Raw genomic sequence first — 16,460 nt, forward strand, 5'->3', positions numbered from 1 at the left:
ATAATTCTGTGAACAAGTGATCGATTTCAGAATTGTTGATTTATATTGGTGGAAAACAATAGACTGTAAGTTAATGCTTGCATCAGCAGGTGTTGCATTCCTTCAGTCCAATAGAAGTGAAGTAAAAAGCACCATTCATTAGTAAAAAGTGTCTCACACGTCTCTGGGGGGTGAAGAAAGGCCTCCTGTAGCGACTCAATGTTCGATGAATATCCATATTCAAAAAAGTAGAAGCAGAACACAGAAGCAGTTTCGGGTGGATGACGTATGAGGTCAGCATTGCCGGCGAGTCTAATGAAAACCAACGTTTGTTTACAGGACCACAGGAAGGGCTTATATCGGAATCCTCCAACATTATTCTTTACAAATTCTTGTTTTGTGCTTATTAGTGACCGTTGTTTTGTATTGATTTCTCTGCTGCATTTCAGTGTTCGTCACTTATGAGCGGCGCAAAGCCTACCACATACGTCATGCTCTCGGAACTTTTTGAATATGGATATTTCTCATCACCACCCCCACACATTTTTTGAGACACCTTTTTTTTTATGGAAGGTCACTTTTTATTTCACGTCTTTTGGACTGAAGCAATGCAACACCCGCTGACTGCAATGATAGTGAATTAAAGTGCATTTAATATAACTCCGACTGGATTCGTCTGAAAGAATAAAGATGTATACACCTAGGATGCCTCAGGGGTCAGTAAAACGCAGCCTAATTTAATTTTTTGGGTGAATTAACACTTTAATACCAAAAAACTTTAATCTTGGTTTAAATGAAAATGCAGTACCTTGATTGTGTTAACACACTAGCCTGCATTTCATAACATCTCAGCATAGCCTACAGCAAAGCAGTGTAATAATACAATTAAAAATGCAAGTTTACAGTGTTCTCTGCTTCTCTGATTCTGCGCGCGCTTTCTCTTGTCCCGTCCTCCAGAAAGCCGCCAACTTGAGTTATTCAAAAATTAACGGTCATTTTGTTTGACCAGCTGACTAACATGATCGACGACTTTATTTAATAATATGAGATGGATATATTATATCCAACACTTGGCAACGCCACTGATAAACAGTGTTTTTGAAATAAAATAAATTCGGTTTGCCCTCCACAGAAGCGTCTTTTCTTCTCCGCTCGTACTGTAGGAGGCGCTGTGACTTTCATCTTTATTCACCGGTAAAATCACTGAAGAAAGGAGACGGAGCACTCAGACGGTACGTGTTTAAGCTGTTTTCATTTTTCATGTGTTTTAGCTGTTTATGTGCATGTGGTTATTTTTCTATCGCTAGTGTTTTTATGAATGAAGCCCGCTCGCTTTATGAAAAATAACGACGGTTTTACTACAGTAACCATAACAAATGTCCTATTCTACTACCATGATATTGGTCGAAATCAATAGCTTTTATGTTTACAATTTTCAATGCTAGATGCGTTTAAAGTTGTCACAGTTTGTGGAGAAGTGCAGAGAAGTCAGACAATATGTATACGCATCATAGATATATAGGCTATTTGATAATATTCTTTCTCTGTGTTACGTAACGGTTTCTGTATTAATTAAGTGGATAATTTCCAATACTAGACGGTTTTAAAGTTTTGCTTTGTGCTGGCTCAATATTTAAACTAAACAAACTCTCTAACATCTGGAATAAAATTTGTGAATGTTCTCTGAAAGTCAGTTTAGCTCTTGTTCAGTCATTTTGAGTTTTATTCAGTCAGTCCATTATAAATGCATATTTTATTAATCGTGTTGTGTTTGTGTTCAGATGTTGAGCATGAAAGCGCAGGTGGATGTGGTCTGCTGTAAATCAGTAGGAACTGATCTGTCCATGCTGGATATTGAGGATTTCATCACAGAAATCTGTCAGCTGAAGAAAGAGGTGGCTTCACTGGAGACAAAGCTGAGAGAAAGAGGAGACAAACTGAACAGAGAGGTTTGAACAGATCTTCATTTCATCTTTAGCTGCTAATATGGACTGATTGTTGTGTGAATCAATGTCTTATTGTTAATCATACTCTCACTAGATATATTACTGATTGTGTTTGTCAGGATGTGGAGCAGGTTTGGGTGCGTGAGACTGATGGGACAGAAGCTCAGGATTCAGTCTGGAGCGTCAGAGATCAGAGATCCAGAGACACACAGGACTCAGAGCTCAGCCTCACTTTACTCTGTTATACTGACGCTCAGGATCATGAATCCACTGATCAAACCTCTGACTGTAACGCTGGAGAACAGCAGATGCTGCAGACGCCGCTGAAGATGTGCTCCGTCAAACTGGTGGACTGCAGGAACCTGATCGAGAGCAGAGGAGAAGAAACCACCGCAGAGAAACAACAACAACACACTGATGAGGAGGAGGAGGAGGAGGAGAATAATGGGGAGGATGATGATCAGAGTGATGATGATGGTGACTTTGTTCCATTAGGTATGTTTCTTCCTTTTATGACCAGATATACTGAATTGACGTAGTTCTTTTAAAATTGTAAAATATTTTGCATGTGCAGATAAAGGGTGTGTGATTTTGTCAAAAAATTATATCTCGATATTTTCTGGGATTTTATTTATAATGATAATTTGACTATTTTGTGGAGTGTGTTATTGTGCTAATATCTTAAAGACCACCGTGGACAGCTGACCAGGGATAGAAATTAGCACCCGCTACTGGCCACCGTGGAGGGCAAATAAAAATAGCATACTGTTTCACCCGGCCGGTGGACAAAAAAGTAAATTTCCATCCCTGGTGTGTGTACAACATGCAATAAAGTGTAATATGTAACATTTTAGATTATATGGACAGTTTGTGTTTATCTTATTGTTTTTAACGGCCTAATAAGCAAACGAACAAACAGTATTATCGGTCGCACGTCTAATAACTGCTGTCCGGGAGATGCATTTTATTTCCAGTCTTCAAGTACTTTTTCAGAAGTTAGCTCTGTGGCTAGTAAGTTGTTACGCTGTTCATTTGTGTTTGTAGAAACAACATTGTATCGCTACACATGTTTGACAGCTCTGGCGTGACGAGACGCGTAAAAACGATGTATTAAAAACATTGAGTGGCTGGTAGATTTTGAAATCCACCAGACACAGTGGCCAGTGGACCACTCCTTAAATTTTTGCTGTTCTACTTATTCTTTGTGGTCGGTTCACAGCATTGATAGAAATTAATGTTTTCTAATAAGTTTAAATAATTTTTTACCTTTTATGGGCATTTTTACCTTTTTTTTTAAAGCCAATTTTGCTAAAATTGTAAATTCTGTTTTGAGTGAAATTCTTAAATTAAATCAGTCAATATTAAGAGATTTGGGCTGTTACCAAACAAATTAAATCACAATTGTATCACAAAATTTACGTTTGCTATGCTGAGGAAACACATAAGCTGCATTTGAATTGGCATTTAGATTAGTGCTGCAACGATGCGTCGACGTCATCGATTACGTCGACTACAAAAATACGTCGACGCGTCACACTGTTTACATCTCGCGTAATGGCATACTGGGAATGGAGAAAGTTGCATGCTATCACAAAAACAGAGACCACTGTTATCAAAAGTATGGGAATACTTTAAACAGAGGCCAAATAAAATGGCCATTTGTTCCCTTTGAAAAACCGATATTGTGTACCACGGCTGCACAACTGCGATGCACGAGCACCTCAGAGGAAAACATCCTTGCGCTCTCCGGTGTTACAGTTTAACTGGTTACCGTGTGATCTGGTGACCAACTTACGGGAAAGTTGGAAGCTGATTGGTTAGTTCTTGTCACATGATCCGTGGTGCGCTTGTGGCATTCTGAAAAGTTGAGATGTTTTTAACTCGATGCGGTGCGGAAGCGCCTGTTTTCTTGACCGCGTCGCTTCCATTATGAGCGCGCATTCTGCGTGCCTACATTGGAAATAACTAACTTGAGCGTGCAAAAGACGCGATATGTGAACGGCTCCTTAAAAGACAGCACGCCGTGAGACAACAGTCACAAACCACCGAGCTACCCCAAATCAGCTCCAGATCTCTGGAAACCATGCTAAACCCTAGTAGCCCCTTACTACATTTTATGGTTTGTGATGCTAAAGAACATTCCATGACGTCTCAGACAACTGTAAATTTGTGGCTACTGTGGTTTAATTAGAAGCGCAAATGTAAACTCATATTTACCATAGTAAAATAATTTTCTTTGCCTCTTTATTTTTGTATACTGTAAAAACTTCAACCACATTGGTTGAAAATGAATAAATGTTGAAATATTATATTAGAAGTTGGACTTATATTGTTTTATAAAGTTATCAAAAGGATTCATTAGCTAATCAAAAAATGAACATTAGATTAATTCTTTATTGTAATAAAAATAATCGTTAAGAGTAGTCGACTAATCGGAAAAATAATCGTTAGATTAGTCGACAGAAAAAATAATCGTTAGTTGCAGCTCTAATTTAGATGTATTTGAACACTTGTTAGATCGGGTCTCCACACCAGATAATATTAAGGATCCAGCCCCGTATTCCAGATCCCATCAGAAAATATCAGTTTGTTAAGTAACAGAACAACTAATTGGCAGCACTGTTATTACCCAAAACCCTGTCAACAGCAATAGTTGTACCTGCACTCACTTACATCATTAACACATCCCTTCACACTGGTGTTTTTCCCTCAACATTTAGATAAGCTCGTATAACCCCACATCTTATAAAACCCACACTTAATGCTGGGTACACACCAAAAGATAATCGTACTGATTTTGGGCTGATTTCCCCCCTCCCGACAATCCTACCTATGTCCCGATTATCTTGATGGTTCTACCGATAATCTTATGAGATTTTCCCTTGGTATGGGGTGTGTTTAGAGCAGGGGTCTCCAACCTTTTTGTGAGTGAGGGCTCCCTGAAGGGATAAAATAGTCTTGAGGGCTACTTGTTTGATATAGACACACACACACACCACACACACACACACACACACACACACAGTTTCAAGTTTTGAAAAATACAACAACAAACAGTAATATTGTTAAATATTATGACTATTGAATATATAATTACAGCATACCCGAATATAAGACAAGTTTTTTTGTCCTAAAAATAGGCGTTTTTGTCCTAAAAAATGTGGGGTCGTCTTATATTCGCGATATAGGCAAAATCACGGGGGGAAAGGGAGAAAGAACGACGGCATAAATATGAAATAGTGACTGAATGATATACTTTACATACTTGCATGTAAAATTAGAAAAGCAACATAATATCTGTGTTTAACTAAATTAAAACGCTGCTCCTCTGCCGCGTGATACGCAGAGAGAACAAGAGAGGTGCGCGCACGAGACGCAGAGCGAGCAAGCGAGAGAGAGAGACAGAGAGACAGAGAGGTGTGCGCGTGCGAGACGAAGAGCGAGCGAGCGAGCGAGAGAGAGAGGTGCGCGCACGAGACGCAGAGCGAGAGAGAGAGACAGAGGTGCGCGCGCGCGAGACGAAGAGCGAGAGAGAGAGAGAGGTGCGCGCACGAGACGCAGAAAGAGAGAGATAGAGAGACGTGCAGATTCTAAATATTTTAAATTATTGAATTATTTTATTATGTTTTAATGGTATATGAAATGTCACCAATAGTTATTTTCTCATTTTATAACATTATCATAAAAAAAAATGAAAGATTACAATTCAGGCTATTTATAGAACGTGCTCGGCGGGCGACTCAGAGACTCCACATTGGAGACCACTGGTTTAGAGTGTCCGAACCTGATTGGAAGAACATTGGAGCTGCCCCGATCAACATGATTAATATTTATGATCAGAAATCCTGATGTGTGGGGGGAACCCTGAGAACAAACGCACGCACGCTCTGGAGATTATCACGTTAAATTAAACCATATCCAATCAGAAAGCGAGATGATGGAAGACGGAAGCAGTCATGACCATTGCTCACCTCTAGCTGACTCTGTAACTTGTACAGACCATGTTCTTGTCATCTCCACGGCTTTTCTTTTTTCGTGAATATTCTGTGAAAACAATTCCGAACACTATAATTGCGATCTCTTCATGTATATCGTCCGCTGTGCTTATCCTGAAGTCTCGCAAGGTTTTGCTAAATTTCCTGTGTTCACAGTCGAGACTCTGGTTGAAAAATCTTTTGGTGTGTACCCAGCATAACCTATCTCTTAGAGAACTACAGACGGGTTTCGCTTCTTCCTTACATTGCAAAAACACTTGAACGAGCTGTGTTCAACCAAGTCCAAGAGCGAATTCAAAATCTTCAATACTTGCTGGATCTTTCTCCTGCTTTTGACACGGCTAACCACCAGATCCTCCTGTCAACCCTATTGGCAAAGGGCATCTCAGGAACTGCACTCCAGTGGTTTGAGTCTTGTGACGATGTAGTCATATAATAAGCAATTAAATGTTCATTCATCCCAGATTATCAGTCATCTTTCATTTATAAAAAATATCCGAGTTCATTATCCATAAAAATCAAAACAATGTGTATAGTATATGAATGTGTGGTCGTCATAAGACAGCGACGAAGACGGTGACGTTTTGGGGACAGGCCAGTTACCTTTATTTGGATGACGTGCGCTGTCAAGGAAGTGAGGTGGCTGCCGGAAGCAATGCATTGAGTTCACTCACGGAGCTCCGCTCGAAGACTCCCGCGATTCATTGTTTTATCCGTGGCTAAAGGTTTCGTCTGCATTCTAATCAACCGCGCGCTGGATCATTAAAAGGAAAGGATTGTATCCTTGTTATGGTGTGACTAGCGGATGGTCGTTGAGACGCTGCAGGACTAACAGTACGAGACCAGTGAGCAGTTCTAAAACCCGGGCGGAATTGGCGGATTGGGAGCCTTCAGCCTGTATACTCACTGTCTGGGTAGTTTCAGAAAAACGTGGACCAGACTGTTAAAGGAAAACGGAGTCATGAGTACACTACTAGGCCAGTTCTGGATGACTGTTTTCAAGTGATTTGACTTTTGACTTTTTTTTTTGACTGTTTTCTTTTTTCTTTGATCTGTTTTCTTTGATCGTACTTATCAGATAGGTCCTTCAAGATATCTTGAAGAGGTGAGGTGTCACAACATCTAATTACTGGGGTGCCTCAGGGCTCAGTTCTTGGACCACTTATCTTCTCTGTCTACATGGCATTACTAGGTTCTGTCATTCAGATACATGGCTTTTCATACCACTGCTATGCTAATGACACTCAGCTCTACCTCTCATTCCATTCTGATGATCCGACAGTAGCTTCTCGCATCTCAGCTTGTCTAACAGACATTCACCTTCAACTCAACTTAACCAAGACTGCTTGAGGTTCTATCAAACCCATAATTTTATCTCAATTTCACCATCCATATATGCACATCAACCATAATAGCATATTTCAAAAGCATTTTTTCCAGGTGAGATGTTTTAGTTGTAATGAAATATTCAACATATTACTATTATCTATTTTTTTAAGAATTTTACTAAATATACTAAAGCAGTAACCAGTAATATTGACTTCTCCATTGTTGAATTGTCATTGCACAAATAGGATTGATGGTCGCTATTTGTCCTGCCCCTCCTCTATTTATGGCCGGGTAGGTAGTGAGAGTGATGAGCGCTGTGTTTTACAGTTATCAACTTAGCCGCAAAAAAACTTATACTTATTATGGCATTCAGTGTCATCAATTTGCCAAAAAGAACAAGAATTTTTTTGTATATATTGGCATCACCTGATATCCATGTTTAGTAGTGCCCATTTAAAGTCAGGCATGTCCGTGGGCAGCCCTGTGTTATTGGTGCGTTGGAAAGTGCTGCTCCCGCATGTGAAGGACCCCAAGCTAAAACTTTTGGAAGATTCACCGACAGTCATGGGAGACAAAGGTAGTCAGATAATTTCACTCTGTAAATGGGGTGGAGAAGTTGGCAGCTCTCACAAACACTGCAGCGTGATTGAGTGCTCCGTTACTCCGCCGCTCACAGACAGCAGCGTGCTCGGAGAGACAGCTGTCCTGGAGCTGCCCAGAACCATGAATGACATTTGTTTGGAAGCATGGTTTAATGCAGACAATAGCCAGGTTTCCATCCAACTCATTTGCATTTAGGGATGTCAATATGCGATAATTTCCATGATCGATCGTCGTTTAAATTAATGATCAATTAATAACCTTAATGCTGCAAAATGCATCTGCAGCGGTATTATTAGTATTATGTGCAAAAGCCACTTGGAAAAAAAGCTTTCTCACCCGAATTAAAGGGGTTTTAGTCTGAATAAAATGCTAGTAGCAGGACTGTAAAATGAATAGATGTGATTATGATCATTTGATAAAATGAAGAGAGCGTGCCATACATTTGAGATCATTTTACTTTGACTGTTTCGCGTCAAGGAGACCGCTGAATGCGCCTCTTTAAATGGTTTCGTGGTGCTCGTTGTTGTATTTTAAAACACAATTGCAATGTTTTCAAATGACTATTAGTATTAAAAATAAAATTATCCCAAATGTAACCGTGGCGCTTGTGGCTGTGCTGTGAGGTCAATGAACCGCTTTTTTCACATCAAACACTTTATACAAGTATTATGACAAGTACTAGTGCAATACATTTATATATATATATATATATTACCTGTTTTATATATTTAATACTTGGTCAGTTTTTTTATTTGTTTGGTTAACTTTGGATAAATTTTTTATTTTAATACCGTGCAGTGCACAAAATTACGATTCGAGAGATGGTTCAAGTAAGTGCTCAATAAATGATGATAAGTTTAGAAATGTTGTGCATCCACTTATTATTAGTGTGACATTTTAGCATGCAAATGAAGGGGAAAACCTCAAGATATTGGCCCTAAAAATTGACCCTGACCTCTAAACATCGGCATCGGCTATAGAAAAACCCATATCAGTCGATCTCTAATACAATAACACAACCCTAATACATTCCTAATTTCAAGTGGAGCATAATTTGTTGTAAATTCTGCCAAATTGAGAACAGCTGCATGCGTATATAAGATCAACAGACATCACAGTTTTTTTTCTTTTTTGACAGATTGTTCCACTATAGAACTTATAGAACATTTTATTTTATACCAATTTTCAGATGACAGCGCTAGTTCATCTTCTGATGGACACATTGGATCTATATCTAAAGAGCAAAGGACAGTGACCAAATGTGAAAAAAAATTAAGCAAAGATGGTCATTTAACAAAACATCAGAGAAAATGCACAAAACAGACAAACTACAGCTGCAAGATCTGTAACATCAGTTTTCCGACCTTCAAAGAGAGAACCGTTCATTCAAAAGAGCACAGCGTGAAGAAGGAGTTTCGCTGCGAACAGTGCGGGAAGGATTTTTTTAACACTCTTTATAGTATGAGAGCTCATATAAAGACACATGAAGAAAAGACTCTTCAGTGCAATGAGTGTAACAAGTATTTCCGCAACAAAGGACATCTTTCTGTTCATATGAGAATTCACACGGGTGAGAAAATGTATCAGTGCCCTAAATGCGAGAAAAGCTTCAACCAGGGATCTAATCTGAAGAGACATCTACTCACGCACAGCAATGAGAGACCGCATCAGTGCAATGAATGTGGAAAACCTTTTATAAGCTCAGCTTCTCTAAAGTTACACCAAAAAATGCACTCTGATGACAAACCGTATCAGTGTTCACACTGTGAGAAACGTTTCCATCATTCAACTCACAGAAAAACCCATGAGAGGATTCACACCGGAGAGAAACCGTACTTATGCTCCGACTGCGGGAAGAGCTTCGCTAGTTCATTTGCTTTCAAAGTTCATCAGAGAATTCACACAGGAGAAAGACCTTATCCTTGTAGTGATTGTTCGAAGAGTTTCTATAAGCTAAGTGACTTAAAACTACACCGGAGGACTCATACAAGAGAAAAACCTTTTAAATGCTCACTTTGTGACAAGACTTTTGGTATATCAACTTCCCTGAAGATCCATGAACGAATACATACAGGAGAGAAACCTTACTGCTGCTCCATTTGCGGAGAGAGATTCACTTTTAAATGGGGTTTTCAGACCCACAAGAAGAAACACGCTGCTCCAGAATCATCATAGCTCCTTCATGTAATTATTTTTAGGTTGTCAAAACATTGTGTTACATTAATGTTGTTTTACGGTTGTAAAAAATGGCAGCCATTTGAAATGGCATCTGAAACCACAGTGGATTTTGAGCACGCTCAATAAATCCCACAATGTAGAGTAATAAATGATGTACACCAACAGCTAGCAAATACCCATAATGCACTGTGAGGGTTGTGCCAAATTAACTTGTGTGTCTCGCCAGATGGCGCCACCTGTAACTGAATCATCCATCCATTTTTTAAACCATTGGCCCAGTGTGTCTACAGTGTAATATTATGCAGTCATATATTTCTTTTTATTTGATTATTACATTGTTTTATTAAGGTTTATACACTGCTCAGTAAATTAAAGTAACACTTTGAAAACATCAGATCTCACTGGGGAAAAATATCATGCTGGATACCTATACTGATATGGACTGTGTGATGTGTCAGTAACGAAAGAATGCTACATTGTTTAATGAAAATGATTAACCTATCGAGGGCTGAATTCAAAGACACTGAAAATCAGAGTTAAAAAAGGATTTTATTCATTTAGCTGAAATTTCACTGCAGCAACTTAAAATGGTACATTAGTTTATATGGCCCCCATGTGCTTGTATGCATGTCTGACAACATCAGGGCATGCTCCTAATGAGACGAAGGATGGTGTCCTGGGGTATTTCCTCCCAGATCTGGACCAGGGCATCACTGAGCTCCTGGACAGGATGAGGTGCAACCTGGCAGCTTTGGGTGGCCCAAAACATAATGTCCCTGAAGTGTACTATTGGATTTAGGTCAAGCAAGTGTGTGGGACATTCAATGGTATGAATTCCTTCATCTTCCCGGAAATGCCTGCATACTCTTGCCACAATGCACCAGTGTAGGGTCTGACAGTGGGTCCAAGGATTACATCCTGATACCTAATGGCACTCAGGATGCCATTGTCTAGCCTGTAGAGGTCTCTGTGTCCCTCGATGGATATGTCCCCCTAGACCATCACTGACCCACCACCAAAACCGGTCAAGTGGAAAGATGTTACAGGCAGCATAACGTTTTGCTCACCGTCACATGTGTTCAGGGTGAACCTGCTCTCAGCTGTTTAAAGGACAAGGCACCAGAGGTGGACCTGCCAATTCTGGTGTTCAATGACAAATACCAATCAAGCTCCACAGTGCTGGGCAGTGAGCACTGGGCCAGCTAGAGGACGTCAGGCCCTCAGGCCACCCTCATGAAGTCTGTATATAATTGTTTGGTCACAGAAATTTACACAAGTGACCTGCTGGAGGTCATTTTGTATTCACTCCTTCAAGTGGACTAATAGTGAGGAATATGGGGTGATTTCAATCAAAGCAAAGGTCTTCAGACCCGCTAGAAACCACAGGTAAGTGTGTTGGCAGTAAACTCTGCAGGATTGGACACCCCTGCTCTAGACATTACATACTGTGTAAAAATGTATCCTATGTTTTAACTTTAAATTCACCGTAATGTGCAGATCAACGTCTCATATTGGATTACAATGTGTGTTTGAGTTTTTAATCAGTGGATGATGAAGACTAATTATTTTACCAGTTATTAAATAATTCCTGAAAAACATGATGACATCTAACGACCCTTATTGGCCTCAGTCACTTTGTTACACAAACTGAAGTGATCCAGACATAGATATGTAATGATATGTCACAGTCAGTTTTTGAGAATGACAACGGCATTTACTTAAAGGTGTGAATCACGGAGTGTCCCGTTAAAGGTCCACTGAAGTAATGAATGTGATGTCATTTAAACTAATACAAGAAGACAGGGGATTGGATATATCGAGGAGCTCCAGCCCTCTGTTAAATGGCCAATAGTGTTTATTTATATCAGCTTGGGTGAGACTGGGGTAGTTGTGGCCTGGAGCAATGGGTGAGCTGGAAGGAGGTGCTCCAAAAGGTAAATCAGTACAACTTCCCCTAACCCTGACAGACAGCTGTGTCAATCAGTCTTGAAGACCTTTCTTCATGCCCCTACCTTTTGGGATGTCTTAACCTCACAACATGCCCATTGCTCCAGCCTGCTCTTATCTCTGTTTGACTTGGCCCAGAGTCATTGAGTCCAGTAGATCCACATTTGCTTGTGACATCCAGATTATCCCTTTGGACTCAATTTGAAATTGTTACTAAGGCAAAACAGTGATCATAATCTTGCTAAGGATGGATATATAGGTAAATGGCACTGGTGTTATCTGCTGATCTATTACATAGATGCCATTCACCAATATATGTCTATACAGATTCGGTATGAGAAACAGCGCTGAGTTGAAGAGATGCCACCACTGATCTATAATATACAGAACATCTGTCTCATCAATATCGCTATAAAATATGACATTCTGTGTAGCATTCAGATAGGTCTGATATGTTTTGTGGTCTTTGCCAGTTCCACATATGATTCAGTCTGTATTATAGTGTTTCCGGACCAGAGCACACTGTAAACACTGCTGTGCTACTCCAATCAAAACAATCCTGGACTGCTGCCCACATCCTGGTTCTGAACAGTCCCCGAAACCTTGCTGGTCTCGAACAAAGGATCCTATGATGTCAGAAGCTTCAACTAGAGACCACATTTTAAAAAGTGCCATTTTTTTTTTCAAATTTGTCAAGAGTTCAAGCAAATTGACAACAATTAAATATGTCAGTGGTTGGCAGAAGAGACCAACTCTCTCCTTCTGCAAAAGATTAACAAGCTCTTCTGGTCACATGTTGGTGATTTAGAGAGTTCTGTCCTCTTCCAGTGGAAACAGGAGCCAGTTCTGAATGAGTGCCACTCTCGTCCGATCACCGGTTCCAGCTCCAGCACCAGCGATGTGTTTGTCCGTGCTGTAACACTAAAAAAGTTGAAGTGCAGGGTGACATCCTCAAAATTGTTATTTTATTTAATCTGAAAAATCCCTGAAGAAGGATTTGCATGGAAAATAAAGAATCTGATCGATGGAACTGGAATATAATCTAATTAATTTGCATCTGTAATAGTAACTTCTCCAATAGCACCTTGGTTATTAGAACAACCTGAAGTTGACTTAAACATACATAAAGAAATGAAGGGAATGGGGGACAATTTAAAAGTGTGTGTTAAAGAATATATAAAAAGTATGCACTATTTATTTCTCCAAATTTACACACAGAACAGAAAATGGAAGGACAGGTGATGTATTTTTCATTCCAGAATTTGAGGTTAGGAAGACTGGAAGAATTACAGACTGTACATCCGTATACAGCAGTGATGACATTGTGGTGCGTATATGAAGTAAGACTGAATAAAGTAAAAATATGCTCAGTGGCGGTTCTTATGTGTTTACAATCATGGCAATCAAACATATACAGTATTAAACAGATAGGGATAATTACTCTTGTTTATATGGGTACCAGCACGTGTGGGAATTCAAGGTAATGTAGAGGTAGATGAAATGGCTAAAGAATCCTTAATGGTCGATCCAAGAATAAATATTACCCAGCAGAAGAGAAACATGAAATATTAAGAGCATGCAATATTGCAGACATATGGGACTCATGTCAAACAGGTAGGCATTCGCACAAAACACAAAGGAGCACAAAGAGAAGTAAAATCATTCATATCATAAGTAGAAGGTAACAAGTCATTTTCATTCACATTTACGAACAGGACAACATTATAAGGAAACATAATACTGGTCTTTGTGTGTTTAACAGATGAATCAGTGGAACATGTTCTGAATTACAATCTTCTAGTTTTCTGAAAGATGGTCCGAATGCAGGAAGAAAAGCGTATAAGTGCAGTCTTGATATTTCTTTGGAATTGTGGAGTAATGAAGAGAATATTGGCTTTAGGTGAGAAACTGTCCATTTTCTTCACACTCCATCACAGTAGGTGGCGGTATGACCAATAAAGTTTGTTCAACTCCCGCCATGAAACCAAACGAAGAAGAACCACTGTAGAAGAAAGAAAGGAGACTGAGCACTCGGAGACAGTAAGTGTTGAATCCCTTTTACATTATTCATGTGTTTTGGCTGTTTATGTGCGTGATCTGGTTGTTTTTCTATCGCTAGTGTTTTTATGAATGAAGTTTCATCGCCGCTCGCTTTATGAAAAATAACGACGGTTTTACTACAGTAACCATAACAAATGTCCTATAGTTTTATTAAAGTACGTTTTAACCATGATATTTGTAAAACAATAGCTTTTATATATACACAATTGTCAGTGCTATGCACTTTTAAAGTCTTTACAGTTTAGGGAGAAATGCGTAAAAATCTGATAATATGTAGACACATTGTGTGTGTGTGTGTGTGTACATTTATATATAGTATATGTACATTTATATATACATAACTTATAACATTTGATAATATTCATTCTCTTTTGAATCTAAACTGTTTCTGTACTAACCACTGGTGTCAAAAGTATTCACATTCATTACTCAAGTAGAAGTATAGATACTAGGGTTATAGATAAGTTCGATATCAGCTCAAGCTTTTTACTGAATTAAAAGTTTAAAAGTGCTGGTTTCAAAACTACTTAAAGTATAAAAGTAAAAGTAATGTAAGGGGAAAAAATGCCATTAAGAACAAAAGCTTAGGCCGCACCACAGGGGCCTGTCGTGCACTACCCCACCTCCTCAAAAACACATTTTTCTAAAGGCCATAATGACTAATGTTCATGTTGAAAAATTTGGGATCCACTAGGCTACCTGTTTCAGCCACATATATGACCATTGAAAATGAATGCACTTTAGTACAATGCAAATACATTAAAGAACTAGAGATATGATGACTAGTTGCCTCTAAGTATAGTAATGGTGCAAAAAGTCAAGCTTCAGAGGCATGTCATCAATAAGCTTTAATGGAATGTAAATGTACATCCAAGCTTAGCTGCAGGAATCTGTGAGGGCAATGGACAAGAACATAGGTGTAGGGCTGTAGTCAACCAAAGAAATAAAGTCCTGTCCTGCGCAACGATCAGTTGACAAAAAAAAAAAAATTTGAATTTTGATTGAACATTTATTAAACAATTTTCATAGAGCATTTATAAAACAACAACGAAAAAACATCAATAATACCTAAAACTATAATAATAATACAATTCTTTAAAAATTAAGTGATTGACAGTCACAATTGTGCACCTGACCACACCACAGCTACAAAAAATATAACTGCTAAAACTAACAAATAATGAAAAAAACAAATAAAGCTATCGTTTATACAGGCTGTATATTCTTCTTTACTTTCAAAGCTATGGGTTAACTTTTGTCCAGCTGATATAGGCGTTTTAAAACAAACACACAAAAACCCCAAATAGCCTAAAAAACAAGCCCAACAAGACGGCGCGCCGCAGCCACCGGGTCTTCTTTTAAGGCAGCATTTACGCACAGCTGCAGTGTGTGGCCTTTACATTACATTTTGGGGATGCGCCTAGTACATAACACAAAATAAAAAGAGCCACAAAAAAACATGGATAACATTAAAGATCATTACAAATATTTAAAATAAATCCATAGCTTTCCCACGCTCCTTGGATGCTCTCATTTCCCAAGTTGTGCTTTCCTTACTCTAAGGCTAATAAATGTATTTCACAATCTGGGTCATTATTTAATAGAAAAGCACACATGTTTCTACTGTATCTCTGTCACTCACTCTTATATTTAGTTAAGATGAGTGCTGTCTTTCACTGTCTTTAATCAGTCCTGTAAATTACTGTATGCTCATTCTTTATAAAGCAGCAACAATGTAGTTTGTAAAGTACAGTACTGTGCAAAAGTCTTAGGCACCTTAGTATTTTCACCCCAAAAAAGGGGTTTAAACCAGTTAATTATATTCATACATAACATAACATAACACATTGTATAGCAATATAAGCATCTCACAACAAGGAATTTCACAGAAATACTCGTGAATGCACTTAATCGAGCAGGAAATACAGGCAGTGCTATGCTAATTGGCTACTCCTTAATCGGTAAAAGAGTAACAGCTGATCACTCAACAATAACAGAAAAATTATATATATAGCGGTTACTTACTTCTCATGTACACACACTGTACCCCAGTATAACTCGAAATCAATGTCTTTGAAGTAACTCTGAACTCTGAAACTAGAATACAGCTGCCAAACTCTCCATGTGCGCTCAGTTGTGATGCGTCTCTCTGTAAACTGCGATTCACCTCTGCTTCACATGATGCCATTGTAGCTGCGCTGAACTCTGTAATTGGTCAAAATCATCCGGGACTTAGAGACGGCAGAGTCTTTTGTACAGCCCGCCCCCGAATTCGCTCATCTAACAAAAGGTCTTAATCGTCCTCGGGCAGTGCTGGCAGCTGGATGAGATGGCCACAACTCGTGTGTAGCTCTTCCCGTTGACATCTACACTGGTTGTCCGGACTCGACCATCTACACCGGGGAACAGCTGAGTGGCTTTG

The 16,460-nt window shown here is 39.1% G+C and overlaps 1 protein-coding gene across 1 annotated transcript; it reads left to right on the plus strand.

The window, feature by feature from the left end:
- The first annotated feature begins 260 nt into the window (after window positions 1-260).
- Window positions 261-11,628, plus strand: LOC132144321 (zinc finger protein 501-like). The gene is made up of 4 exons (XM_059555098.1): window positions 261-272; window positions 1,761-1,928; window positions 2,045-2,420; window positions 9,042-11,628. The coding sequence occupies exons 1-4, from the start codon at window positions 261-263 to the stop codon at window positions 10,025-10,027; spliced, it is 1,542 nt and encodes a 513-aa protein (XP_059411081.1). The 3' UTR covers window positions 10,028-11,628.
- Window positions 11,629-16,460: the final 4,832 nt, after the last annotated feature.

The sequence above is a fragment of the Carassius carassius genome, chromosome 7, assembly GCF_963082965.1.
Source record: "Carassius carassius chromosome 7, fCarCar2.1, whole genome shotgun sequence".
NCBI classification, from domain to species: Eukaryota; Metazoa; Chordata; class Actinopteri; order Cypriniformes; family Cyprinidae; genus Carassius; species Carassius carassius.